The sequence below is a fragment of the Tachysurus vachellii genome, chromosome 19 (assembly GCF_030014155.1).
Source record: "Tachysurus vachellii isolate PV-2020 chromosome 19, HZAU_Pvac_v1, whole genome shotgun sequence".
Taxonomy (NCBI): domain Eukaryota; kingdom Metazoa; phylum Chordata; class Actinopteri; order Siluriformes; family Bagridae; genus Tachysurus; species Tachysurus vachellii.
Genome location: NC_083478.1, coordinates 297,501 through 312,125, shown reverse-complemented (window position 1 = coordinate 312,125; position 14,625 = coordinate 297,501). Strand labels below are relative to the sequence as shown.

At 39.5% G+C, this 14,625-nt stretch overlaps 2 protein-coding genes across 4 annotated transcripts in view; one reads left to right on the top strand and one right to left on the bottom strand.

The window, feature by feature from the left end:
- Nucleotides 1-282: 282 nt before the first annotated feature.
- Nucleotides 283-9,526, top strand: LOC132862240 (SAM pointed domain-containing Ets transcription factor-like). Of its 2 annotated transcripts, none has more exons than XM_060894173.1 (7): nt 283-479; nt 1,302-1,408; nt 4,555-4,950; nt 7,886-8,083; nt 8,259-8,306; nt 8,482-8,610; nt 9,040-9,526. In XM_060894173.1, the coding sequence occupies exons 3-7, from the start codon at nt 4,566-4,568 to the stop codon at nt 9,216-9,218; spliced, it is 939 nt and encodes a 312-aa protein (XP_060750156.1). In that variant the 5' UTR covers nt 283-479; nt 1,302-1,408; nt 4,555-4,565; the 3' UTR covers nt 9,219-9,526. The 2 variants fall into 2 exon arrangements, with proteins under 2 accessions (XP_060750156.1, XP_060750155.1); XM_060894172.1 differs by having other exon boundaries at nt 8,476-8,610.
- Nucleotides 9,527-10,693: 1,167 nt separating this feature from the next.
- The window catches only part of LOC132862680 (protein kinase C and casein kinase substrate in neurons protein 1-like), a 45,505-nt gene continuing 41,573 nt past the window's right edge, over nt 10,694-14,625 (bottom strand). For both annotated transcript variants that reach the window (XM_060894849.1, XM_060894850.1), the window contains exon 10: nt 10,694-14,411. In XM_060894849.1, the coding sequence (XP_060750832.1) occupies nt 14,302-14,411 (110 nt within the window). In that variant the 3' untranslated portion in view covers nt 10,694-14,301. The remainder of the gene's footprint in view (nt 14,412-14,625) is intronic.

Sequence of the window (14,625 nt, the reverse complement as noted above, 5' to 3'; positions counted from 1 at the left end):
CACACACACATACACACACACACACATCTCACACTGGAGACTCCTTCAGCACATCATACACACACATGCACACACACACATACACACACCTCCTCACACAAACACACACACACAGACATACATAAACGCACACACACATGCACATATACATTCACATATACACACGCACAAACATACACATACACACACACACATACACACACACATATACACATACTGTACACACACATACACACATACACACCCACCCTCAGGTCTGTTGACTGGAGAAGTTTGACACACCTCATTTGTGCCCGAGGCTTTTAACAAACTCTCAAGTGCTGTGTGACTCTGGTTTAAAGTTCTGCAGCATCACCAGAGCTCAGAAGGACGCACACACACACACACACACACACAAACACACACACCTTCAGATGCTGAAGACTCAGGTGAGCACACAGGTGGGACCCTCAAAACGTTATCGACTCATCGTGGCTCAGGTGAGTGTCCGAGTCTCTCACTGTTTCACTACAACACTAAGGCTGGAATGTTCTATACTTCTGATGTTCTGTGGTTCTGCTGCATCTGTTAGACTGTTATATATGATATTATTTATTAGGGACAAACTCAAATTTAGATAAAGGCTACTACTAAATGAAAGCTCCTCCGAAGCTGGTGAGGGTTGTGATGAAAGTGAAGGTCTAGGGTTCTACTCGGGGTTCTCTAAAGGTTCTTGCAGTAAATGAGCAATGAGCAAATGAGCATCTAGCTGAAGATCAGATCTGAACCCAGCTGCAGTTTCAGTGAGATCAATGAAGTAAAAAAAAGATTAGAACCTTACTGAACTCCATCAGTTCTGTTTTCATTTAATAATCTTATTTTAGGAAGTGATGGACCTTTGGACCCTCCACGAAAGAAAAGGACAAAGTATTTTTAAGAATTTACTCCAGAAAGAATGTTTGTGGGAAAAATACTTTAATATCAGTTGTAGTAAATAATTGTTTATTTTGTTTTGTGTTGAACTGATTTGTCTTTGAGGAAACTTTATGTCCTTATTTTTGTTTTATTTTACTTATTTATTTTAATCACCATCATCTGCAGCATGAAATGTGTTTAATTCTGGATTTAATTTGCAAATCTGGAGTTGATTTGCTGCTGAAGAATATTTTGTGTTTTGGTTTATTTTTGTCACTTTTTGTTGCTCTGCTTGTTGTACAGTAACTTCTGGAACTCCTGCTGTGTTATTGTCAATTTCATCATCTGGTTCTTCAGGTTTTTAAAATTTACAGCACCTCTGTAATTAGGATCAAATTTTCTTTTAGGGTTATTGCTTGTGTTGGTTCAGTCCTCAGTGCTGAAGATCCTTAACGTCATCCAGAAGGAAGAAAAACACAAACTTTTAACTTCCTCCAGGACGAGACACACCTGAGTAAGTGCCTGATTTTACAGATACAGCAGAACTGAACAGAGATAAGAACATCAGAAGGAAAACAGACACACACACACACACACACACACACAGAAAACACACAGACACACACACACAGAAAACACACACACACACACACACACAGAGAAAACACACAGACACACACACAAACAGAGAAAACACACAGACACACACACAAACACAAACACACAAACAGAGAAAACACACAGACACACACACACACAAACTCACACACAAACAGAGAAAACATACAGACACACAGACACACACACACAAACAGAGAAAACGAACATTTCTTTACTTCCTCACCATGCAGCGTTATAACACACTGAGAACATCTGAGCAGCTTCACTCGTTCCTGGGGCTGTGAAGAAAAAAAAAGGAAAAATAAGAAGGTGACGGAGGTTCAGTGATGTTTTAGTGATTTATAAGTGTGATTGGACATTTATCATCAATTATAATCCAGACACAGAAGAGCACTTTGCCTGAACACACACACACCATACACACACACACCATACAGTACGCACCGTGCACACAGTTCACACACACACACGATGAACATTAACGTCTCCACACTCCTTGATACACAGTCACACCTTCCACTGCAAACACTTTAAATTTGTCAGTGCAGATGAAACTCTTTTCTTTTCCTCTCCGTCTTCACGTCACCGTGACTCTGATCATTTATTCTGTCTGTCAGATTAATAAAACACTAAACACTGTAAAGTGTCTCACACTGTGGTCTAAATTCAGAGCCTCTGAGTGCTGACGAAGTGCTGGTGTAGAAATGACATTTACTTTTACACTATTTACTGTTCAGTGTCACCCAAATGAGGATGAGGTTCACTTCTGAGTCTGGTTCCTCTTAAGGTTTCTTCCTCTTATCATCTCAGGGAGGTTTTCCTCATCACCGTCACCTCAGGCCTGATCACTAGAGATAAATGTTAGAGATAAATAATAACTTCATTTTAAACTTTAAATATATATATATTTATTTTTTTTTTTTTAATTCTGTAACTCTACTTACGTAAAGCTGTTAAAAGTCTTATAGAAATAAACTGAAGTGCAGCTGATGAAGCTGGGAGAAGAGTTTTACTGAAATATCGTCATTAATGAAGTGATTTATTTACGACACAGAAGGAAGGAATTGTTCATTCTTGTTATATTATTAAAGTTATTAGTTAATAAATATTTTAAAAAAAACAACACTCTCCCTCTTACACACACACACACTCACACACACACACACACACACACACACACTCACACATACACACACACACACACACACTCACTCACACATACACACACACACACACACACTCACACACACACTCACACATACTCACACACACACACACACACTCATACACACACACACACACACACACTCACACACACACACACACACACACACACACACACACACACTCACACACACACTCACACATACACACACACACACACACACTCACTCACACATACACACACACACACACACACACACACTCACACACACACTCACACATACTCACACACTCACACACACACTCATACACACACACTCACACACACGCGCTCACACTCACACTCACACACACACACACACACACACACACACACACACACACATACACACACTCATACAACACACTCAAACACACACACACTGTATATTGTAAGGACTCATAATAAGGACACGATCTTTACAGAGAAACTACACAAGGACACTGAGTGGAGATTAGAGGCTTTTTCACAGTTATAAAAACAACAGCAGCAAAACTCATTTAACTGAAAAATAAAACCCTGTAAAATGTTTTACTGAGTGTATAATAAAGAGTTTCTGCGTCCATCAGGCTGACTGACAATAAACCTGACTACATGTGTAGGGTCACTATATTGTTTTAATGATAAACTCAGACCTCACAGCCTCCTGCTTATGTAAAGACGTCCATAACTGAGACAGAGAGCTGTTTCAGTCCCTGATCAATCTGTTATGCTGCGGTACTTTAACTGCTCTAGAACATCATTTAACTGCTCTAGAACATCATTTAACTGCTCTAGAACATCATTTTACTGCTCTAGAACATCATTTTACTGCTCTAGAACACTACAGGAGTTTAAACTCTACAACAGGATTATTTATTATAAATAAATACATTTATTTGTCTGTAGCTTTTTGTCAGTTCTGGTTTCTTCACACCTTTTACACCAGTTTGTTCAAAGCGCAAGATTAAAGTAGACACTTTATTTTTTTTTAGACTTTTTTTTTTTTACATGTCGTCCACATCCACGTCTCCACGGTGAATCGAGTCACTTTTCCGTTAAAATCCTGGTCTTGTGTTTTAGCCTGCAGGTGACAGACGATGACACATGAGACTGAATCCCTCCCAAATTCCACTCTTTGTTTGGATTTTCTGCCAAAAATATTATCAGTGAAGCACAAAAAGTCGTTCAGCAGCAGAAGGGATGCCATCCACACGTTTCTTCTGTTTTTACTCTGCTGTTTTTTTTACACTTATGATCACAGTCACACTGCAGCTATAGTTATTACAGGAAGCTACTAATTTATCCCTCACAGAGCTGAGGCCAAAAGTTTACACACCCATCAGTTAAAGACATGCTGGGAAATTTATTCACTTCCCTAATAAAGTTCACATTCTTCATTAAAAGCAAAGAGACAAAAACACAACATGATGCACCCACCACCATGCGTCTCAGCTGGGACAGATGGTGTTCTTCAGATTTATGAAAGTTGCTCCTAAGGAGGAACTTGTAGAGGTCCACAGTTTTTGTTTCTAATATCCTGGCTCAGTTGTGTAGATGTTCCTGTGGTATCAGAGCAGAACAACACTTCGACTTCGACTCTAAAGGAAGTGAAGTGGTTGATGAAGTAAATGCTACACTGTGAGCTAAACAATCATCAATGTATTTCTTTATATTTTCTCGTCTTTTTCACATGTCTTCCATCAAGACATTTCCCCTTGACATGTTAACTTATTTCCCGCTGACATTTTTTTATTTATTAAAACACCTTAGAAATGAAAATGCTGATAAAAAAACTGTGAACATCTTAGTGAGTGACCTGATTAGTACCTGATGAAACATCTTCCTGAATTTAGGTCAGAAGACGATGATGTCGAGTCCCAGCAGGTCTCACGTCTACGTCGATGTCTCAGTGTTCCCACACAACCACATCATGCCCTACTCTGAAGACCATTCCAAGACCTTTCAGGGTTTTCCCAGCATGCCAGAGTACATGTCCCGCTTCGACACAATGCTGTCTGAGGACACGGCCAGGATCACTAGGAAGTCTGACACGTTCACGGCCATGGACAGGCAAGATGAGCTGCTGGAGTATAAGGAGGCAGGGCAGGACTGTGTGATTGACAGCACGGCAGGACAAAGCGGACAGACGGACGTGGAGGACAGGTGTCTGGAGCAGGTACAGAGTTTAGTACTGGACGAGGTGCAGAAGGACATCGAGACAGCATGCAAACTTCTCAACATCACTCCAGGTGAGAGACAGAAAAAACAGAAGGAAATAAATAACTGTTTTAAAGTAATTTATTGTGAGGCTGAACCAGGAAAGTGCTTCACTCCTGTCTATATACATTAATATACTTTTATTTATTTGAATAAATATGTTGTAATGTAAGAAACATTTAGAATTTCAAATGTTCAGATTGAATGTATCAGTTACTTCACATTAAAAACATCTCGATCTAAAGTCAAGGTTTCACTTGGAGAAAGACTTTGGGCAATGCCCCACTGTCACCATGTCAACACTGTGAGCTTTTTCTTTGTTAAACATCAATATTTTTTTTAAAAAGTGACTCTTTATTTTAACTCTTAGTTGATGTGGAGCTGCTGTACAAGTCTCTATGACCCGTGTGTTTACTGTGGAAATGATAACGTGATGACGAGTGTGATTATAAAGGACCTGTACTGTCTGAGCCAAACTGTTATACTGTCATACTGCATAACTTCTGACCAATCAGAGTGGAGCTTTCACCTTCACGTCAAACAGAAAAACATGAGCGAGTCTAAATCAGAAACAGAGGAACAAACTGATGAACAATAAATAATAAATAATTCAATTCAATTCTAGTTTATTTGTATAACACTTTTTACAATGGACATCGTCTCAGAGCAGCTTTACAGAACATAAACATAGAACATAAGGTTATTATAAAGAATAATATAAGAATAATATAATCCAGATTAATATTAGATATATTTAAATGTGTATGTATTTATCTCCAATGAACAAGTCTGAGGTGACTCAGGTGACTGTGGGGAGGAAAAACTCCCTTAGATGGTAAAGGAAGAAACCTTGAGAGGAACCAGACTCAAAGGGGAACCTCATCCTCATCTGGGTGACACTGGGGGTGTGATTATAAATATACAGTCTGATAAATGTTGTAGTGATGAGGATGAGTTCACATCTCCTCTTTAGTATCACAGAGTCTAACTGGAGCTGGTAGATCTGTAGATGTCTCAGGATCCTCACAGAGTCGCCCTCATCTCAGTGGAGGTCCAAAATCTTCATCACACGGAAGACGATCAGAGCTGGTACAATGTCTGGATGCCTCGGGATGGTAGAAAGAGAGAAGCAGTGGAGAGGAATTAACGTATCTGCTGTTTATAATATTAACAAGCACTAGATGATAATGTGCATTTGGTCTTATGTAATAGAGCACAATATTATGGGATGTATTATGTGTACGTCTGACTAAAGAGATGAGTTTTTAATCTACATTTAAACTGGGAAAGTGTGTCTGAGCCCCGAACACTATCAGGAAGACTATTCCAGAGTTTGGGAGCTAAATAAGAAAACGCTCTACCACCTTTAGTAGACTTAGATATTCTGGGAACTACCAGAAGTCCTGAGTTTTGTGATCTCAGAGAGCGTGAAGGATTGTAACGTGTTAGAAGACTAGTTAGATACATGGGAGCTAAACCATTAAGAGCCTTGTACGTAAGTAGCAGCAGTTTGTAATCAATTCTAAACTTGTAGCCAACAGGTAGCCAGTGTAGAGATGATAAAATTGGGGTTATATGGTCATACTTTCTTGTCCTAGTGAGAACTCTGGCAGCTGTGTTTTGGACTAACTGTAGCCTATTTATTAAAGATGCAGGACAACCACCTAGTAATGCATTACAATAGTCCAGTCTAGAGGTCATGAAAGCATGAACTAGCTTCTCAGCATCAGATACAGACAGGATGTTTCTCAGCTTGGCAATATTTCTAAGGTGAAGAAGGCTGTGTTTGTAATGTGGTGATATGATTTTAAAGACAAGTTACTGTCTAATAAACACCAGGTCTTTTACTGTCGAGCTACTAGTAACAGTACATCCCTCTAAATGGAAGTGTGAGTGTCAGGGTGTGCCAGAAGGGAGGATTCAAATACAGGACACCGATGTAAATAATAAAAGTCTTTAATGATCTTGACAAAATAATCAGCAAGGCAGGCAAACACTCAGCGTAAAGACCAGTCTGTAATCCAGTACAGAGGCAGGCAAAGAACACAGGGCAGGCAAAAGGACAGAGTGAAAAACAGTCCAATAATCTGGTACACAGGCAGGCAGGGTAATACAGGGCAGAACAGGAACAAGGCTGGATGAATCACAGTGCGCAGGGCAAGCTGAGAAGACCATCTGGCAAGGAACCATGTGAAAGCAGCATCCTTATATAATGCCTAACACCTAAAATGGCCGCCACCCTGGAAGAAAAAATCCAAGACAACCGCCAACCTGGAAGTAGTGTATCAAACCAGGAAGTGTGGACAGAGCGCTGACAGGATGCACTTATTTCCAGAGATTTCAGAACAGCGTAACAGATATTATGTCATCGGGCAGGCGTGGCCTATATGATAATCTAACCCTAACCCCAGTTTTTGGTTGTTTATTTGTTTTCTAAAATAGCTTAACTGTAAGATAATAAAACATAATAGATATAAAATAAAATCTACCTGTATGACTGGGCGTTTTTCCAAGACGTCCAGAAACCACGCCCACTTTACGTCATAGTAACGAAACCCTTGGAATTTAGTGAATGCCGAGCGCTGACAGTGAGAGCTTCTGTGTACTGGTCTTTGGACCTATAAGTAGTATTTCTTCTTATCAGAGTTTAACAACAGAAAATTACAGTTCATCTAATAATTTATCTCTTTAACACACAGTTAATTTGGACGCTTTAGCTATTTCATCTGGTTTGGATGAGATATATAACTGTGTGTCGTCAGCATAACAGTGGAAACTTATCCCATGTCTTCTAATAATGTTCCCTAAGGGAAGCATGTACATCGAGAAAAGCAGAGGTCCTAGAACTGATCCTTGAGGGACCCCATAATTAACTGGCAATAAACTGGAAGATTCACCAATTATTCTACAAAATAATTAAAGCACAACAGCATGTGACAGACTTTATAATTTTTTTTTCATTTTCAGATCCTGTGGACTGGAGCTCTGGACAAGTGCAGAAGTGGCTGCTGTGGACGGAGCACCTGTACCGCCTCCCGCAGGTGGGAAAAGCCTTCCAGCACCTGAGCGGCAGCGACCTGTGTGTGATGAGCGAGGATGACTTCAGGCAGCGCTGCTTGCCGTGTGCAGACGTGCTGTTCGCTCACCTAGACATCTGGAAGACTGGTAACACATTTCCCTTTATGTGACTTTATTCAGATTGGTGTTCAGGTCTATAATCTGACTGGTCACAAGGTGTTAATTCATGTTTCATGTGGTCAGTAACATTCACTACAAACTGTGAATTACATAATGATTCAGTTTTATCAATTTGATTCTGAATCTTTGTTCTTTATTTCAGCTTCTTGGATGAAGGACAGGTGTTCTCCTCAATCCAGTGGCTTTATTGGTAAATTCACTGTTTATTGATTTTTGATTAGTGACACGTGTGACAGAATTGCCTGCTATATAATATATAATAATAATAATGATAATGATAGCTGTGTTCTCCCGACTAAACACTGTTATATATATATATGTATACGGTTCTCAGCAGTTCTGTGGTTGTGTTTCTGCAGGAGCAGATGATCTGTGTGCCGAAGCTGACTCGTCTTGCAGCGGGCAGCCCATCCACCTGTGGCAGTTCCTCCGAGAGCTGCTCCTCAAACCTTACAACTACGGACGCTGCATCCGCTGGATCAACAAAGAGAAAGGTGAGAACTTCGTCACAACATCTCCACTACACCTCCTTCACCTTCAGCTTCTTCTCCACACACAGCATCCAGGATCAATGAGTCACTGAGTAAAAGAGTCAATGAGTCGATGTCTCATTGAGTCGATGAGTCTCTGAGTTGATGTCTCACTTAGTCACTGAGGCAAAGTCTCACTGAATCAGCGAGTTGATATGTCACTGCAAAACTGAGTCACTGCTTCATTGTGTTGCTTCATCACTGACTCGATGTGTCACTTAGTCACTGAGTTGATGTCTCACTGCATCACTAAGTCACTGAATAACTGAGTCACAGAGTCAGTGAGTCACTGAATAACTGAGTCACTGAATGACTGTCATCCTCATTATCCTGACCAATAATGTACATGTTGTTTTCATCATGATTGCATGACTTCTCTTCTTTCACATGCAGGAATTTTTAAAATTGAAGACTCAGCCCACGTCGCTAAGCTGTGGGGCATCAGGAAAAACCGTCCTGCAATGAACTACGATAAACTGAGCCGATCCATTCGGCAGTACTACAAGAAGGGCATCATTAAGAAGCCGGACGTTTCTCAGAGACTGGTGTATCAGTTCGTCCATCCAGTGTGAGGACAGTAAGATGTCCTCCTGGGACACAGAGCGCCGAAGCTCAGGCTCAAATAAAGCTGAAGGCGAGTCGTCAGAAACATTTCAAAACTTACGACTGAACCTCTGATACCGTTTAACTTCCTGCAGATCCTGCCTGGCTTTTTATTTGTGTGTGTGTTTGTGGGTTACAGTAAAGTACTGTGTGATGAAGTAAAGTGTTACTGTTACCAACCTAAATGTGGATTATTTTTCTCTATCAGCACGACCCCGAGTGTTCTACTGTTTATGTTACACTTTTATCCTTTTATAATTACATTTAATCTTCATGACCCGAGTGACTTCCTGTGTTGTGTTTGTCAGCTCTAAACACTCGTCCCCTCAGCAGTCTCTTTATTCTCTCTCTTTATTCTCTCTATTCAAGTTAACAAGAGAAAAATCTCATCTTGTGGAACCTCAAGCTCCAGCTTCACCTCTGACTGAGACACAGAGCTCAGAGACTCCTTCAGTACAACATACACACACACACTCATACACACATACAGTACACACACATACACATACAATCATACACACATACACACACATATACACACAAACATACACACACACAAACACATATATACACACATTTATATATAAATATATATATATATATATATATATATATATATATATATATATATATATATATATATATATATATACACACACACACACACATACACACTCACATACACATATACATACACACACACAGATTCATTTTGATGGCTGATCTTCATGAGGATTCATTACTCACTCTTCTAATCTGCTCTGTATGTAACCCAAAGTGTCAGCAGAACCTGATCCTGAATTTATTTTCCCAGTAAATCTGTGTTCTGTTCCACTGGCAGAATGGACATGGACTCATGAGACATTATAAATCAGTGTAACCAATGGTCTGATGCTGTGTGTGTGAGTCAGGACTCTGTTGTTCTCTCAGTGTGAGACGTGTGTTTGTTCCTCTGTTAATAATCTTACACTGAATTTTAGTGTTGAAGATAAACTTGAGCTGATTATGAACAAACACCTGGAGCATCTTTAGTTTTTCTGGATCTTTTCTATGGATCTTTCACCTCTAGTATTGTAGAGAAAGTCCTGAGTGTCTACATTCATCTGAGCTTCATATTAACACCACTGTGGAGTGAGACATGAGGAAGACGTTCAGTCAGCTACATGAACACCACACACACAGGAAAGAATATTATTTTCTCTGGAAATAAATAAAGATGATTGTAATGTCTTGAATAATAATACATATTACATTAACACAGAAACATCACATTACTTTAGATACTAATGTTAAATTATTTCCCTGAATTTTACTTGATTATTAGTCATTTGTCTGATTAATAATAATGTTAATTACACAATAATCTGATCGTGAGCCAATTTCACTTTCCTTTTATTCAGATTAATATTAATACAACTCTAATCAATGCATCATGGGATTAGAAACAAATACGACCTGCACTCTTCAGTGAGAATCCATCTGTTTACTGAACACACCTTATTACATCAGAATTAACTCACCTGAGGAAAGGAGAATAAAGGAGAATAAAGGAGAATAAAGGAGAATAAAGGAGATCACACCATTTGTTTTCTTAAGCTTTTTTTTCCATTCAACTAATATTGCAATATCAACATCAGCACGACTTTAATCAGGTTTTTTCAATGCTAATTCACCTTCATCCTCATCCTCATCTTCATCTCAGTTTACATGATTTACACATTTCATCTTGATGCATATTTAAATGAGCTTGATGGCATATTAACATGACAGGCACTACACCAGTGAGGAGACTGAAGATACACCACATCATCATCATCATCATCATCATCATCATCATCACCCCCCGTGGAGCGCACCGAGTGCCGCCTTGCTTCCTCTGCATGAAGAGCAAATCAACATCCAAAACAAAAATAAAGACATTTTCCCGGTGTGTGGTTTATGTTCCGTCTCTACGTAACACGTTCGTACAGCGACGAGAGAAAATCATCTGTAAATTACATCATCATATACAAAGGTGTTTATACAGGAATATGGTACAGAGACATCCCATCGCAGTCCAAACCAAAAGTAACACAACGATGGCTGTAACCTTACTGAGGACTTACTTACTTTTTTTTAAATCTTTGTTATTTTTTGCTCTGTTAACATTTTACATGTAAATGACGACTACAATATTGTTATCTGGTGTTTTTTAAACACTTTCATTTTTTTCTTCACTTTATGTCTACATATTAACACAATTCATACACTGGATAGAATAAAGAGGATTTCCTTTAAGCAGTTTCCCCAACACATCAGTGTGTGTGTGTGTGTGTGTGTGTGTGTGTGTGTGTGTGTGTGTGTGTGTGTGTGTGTGTGCTTGTCAGGCTGGACAGTTTAATTCAAACTGTGTAAAAGTTTCTCTTTTTTATCTATAATTAACTTTTTTGTAGTATTTTATCTGTTTATTTAAATTTTATTTTTTACACAAATGTTAAACTCTTCACTTATTTTATTATTATATTTTATTGCTGTGTCGATGGTGACCGGGAATTCAGGTTTATTCTCTTTTCCATTCCTCACACAAGCTCAGCTGAAAATCTCTAAATAAATGATTTTTGTTGTAATTATTTTAGTGACTTTTCAGGAGAAGATGCAGCTTTCGGTTCCTCTGCACTTAAACATATGAAATCCTTCAGGTAGAGTAAAAGTTTGTGAACGAATAACAACCTGGATTATGATTTAGGTTTAAATGTTTATGAAGATGTTTATGTCCTAACACATTAATAATCATTTTTAAATCTTTAGGTTATAAATTCTCGGTCTGGTCTGATGTCTTTACTCATATAAATCATCTCTAATAATAAAATAAATCCAGAATCATGAACTGTGTTAAATAGTGAATTCTGAGGTTTTTATTTCTTCTTTACATCTGAGTCATATTTCTGAGTCATATTTCTGAGTCATACTTCTGAGTCATACTTCTGAGTCATATTTCTGAGTCATATTTCTGAGTCATATTTCTGAGTCATATTTCTGAGTCATATTTCTATATGATATTCTATGTACAATAAGTATCTGTTACTAGTTGTCTTCAGTGAGACTTCGTTATGTCACTCGTATGTCTCACGGTGTTTCCCCTCTCGACGTCACAGTCATGAACGCAGCATGTTTCTCCTCTCAGCTCTCTGTAGATCAGATCTCTGCCTCGGGTCAGTTGTGATCTGATCTCCTGATCTAATTATGTCTGATATTAAAACTGGGCCTAGCCGTTCAGGATAGTGGTTTAAACGCCTATGACTGAGACGTCCAGCACAAAGCAGGGGATGTGTTAGCTCAGTGCTAGCATGAGTCTGAATCCCAGGACCACCAAACAGCCTCTGCTGGGCCCCTGAGCAAGGCCCTGAACCCTCAACAGCTGAGATGTATAAATGAGTTAATAATCAGAAGGTCTGTCGAACACCATACATGTAAGTAAAGGTAATTATATCAGCTGTGTGATGGCTGGTGAATGATGCGTATAGACAAACTGCACAAAGTTTAAACAGGAACAATCTACATCACTGAGAATGAGATAAGAGGTGAAGTGAACTGATGCAGCACATTAAACTCTTTCAGATGGACATCAGGTGATGTGTTCAGATGAGTTTCCCTCCGCTGAGAGCAGGATGAATAAATAAACTGTAAACAAAGAGATGCTGATTATAAACAGAGTGAACAACAAATACGAGAAAGAGAGACAGAGAGAGAGAGAGAGAGAGACAGAGAGAGAGAGAGAGAGAGAGAGACAGAGAGAGAGAGAGAGAGAGAGAGAGAGACAGAGAGAGAGAGAGAGACAGAGAGAGAGAGAGAGAGAGAAGAGAGAGAGAGAGAGAGAGACACAAGAGAGATACAGAGAGAGAGAGAGAGAGAGAGAGAGACACAAGAGAGAGAGAGCGCCCCCCTGCCAGCCTGTGTCCACTCTGAGAACTGCATCCAATAATAATAATAATGAAACATCATGCATGGAACATCTTGTGTTCATGTCTGTGTGTTTGCTGTAGCATAAAATAAATGAATGGCAGAAAACAGGAATAATGTTCTGTGTGTGTGTGTGTGTGTGTGTGTGTGTGTGTGTGTGTGTGTGTGTGTCCGTGTGTGTGTGTGTGTGTGTGTTTGTGTGTGTGTGTGTGATTGTTTTCCTGTTTTTTTCCCAGGACTACAAGAACATGGACATATGCTGCTTCACACACACAAACACGCACACACACACACAAACATACACACAAACACACACACAAACACGCACACACAAACGCACACACACACAAACACGCACACACACACAAACACACGCACACACACACAAATACACACACACACACACAAACACACACACAAACATGCACACACACAAACACACACACACAAACACACTCACACACACAAACGCACACACACACACAAACACGCACACACACAAACACATACACACACACATAAACACACACACACATGCTGTGACATTGCTACATAATGATTTCCTCAGAATGTACTGATTTTATCCATATGACGAACATGAAGCAGCAACTGCACAATTTTTATATAAAACACACTTCAAAATGTTTCCTTGCACTTGCATATGCTTTTGAGTGTGTGTGTGTGTGTGTGTGTGTGTGATATTGATATACTTTATAATGCTTCTGGATATAACACACACGTCACCCTCCCTCACACACTGCAGGTTTATATACCTTATAAATGTTTCTAAGCTTTACTAAGACATTATTTTGTCTGTTTTAAGACGTGACTGCTTAGGGTTTTCTGAGGGTGTGTGTGTATGTGTGTGTGTGTTTTTGAGTGTGTGTGTGTGTATGTGTGTGTTTTTAAGTGTGTGTTTGTTCGTGAGTGTGTGTGTGTGTGTGTGTGTGTGTGTGTTTGTGTGTTTTTGAGTGTGTGTGTGTTTGTGAGTGTGTGTGTGTGTGTGTGTGTTTGTGTGCGAGTGTGTGTGTGTTTGTGAGCGTGTGTGTGTGTCTCTCTCTGAAGTCTCTGGCTCTGTACTGGACCGTTATAACGCGGTGTTATTCTCCATCATTAAATTTCCTCCACGTAGTTGGCGGGGTACAATCCCGTCCGTCCATTATCCAGACGTCCCCGACACCAGCCCTGATCATCCTCCTCCTCAATCTTCAGTAGTTCATCTCCTAGGGACACCAGACAATGAGAACCTTCATAAGGCTACATAAGCCCTATATAACTATTGACAAAAAACAAAGGCTTCACTCCAACAGGCATCATATAAAACTATATATCACCTGACTGTAGCTCAGTGCATGTCTGGTGACACACAGCTGATGTAAACCTACATAAACAGTTATAAAGTCTTTATTTGTTATGTCACTTGACAATTTGATATCA

Excerpts from the sequence above, each read along its gene's own strand:
- LOC132862240 (XM_060894172.1), top strand. The coding sequence starts at position 4,566 with ATGATGTCGAGTCCCAGCAGGTCTCACGTCTACGTCGATGTCTCAGTG. Across the intron at positions 4,951-7,885 it reads ACTTCTCAACATCACTCCAG|ATCCTGTGGACTGGAGCTCT; the intron begins GTGAGAGACAGA and ends TTTCATTTTCAG. Across the intron at positions 8,611-9,039 it reads CTGGATCAACAAAGAGAAAG|GAATTTTTAAAATTGAAGAC; the intron begins GTGAGAACTTCG and ends TTTCACATGCAG.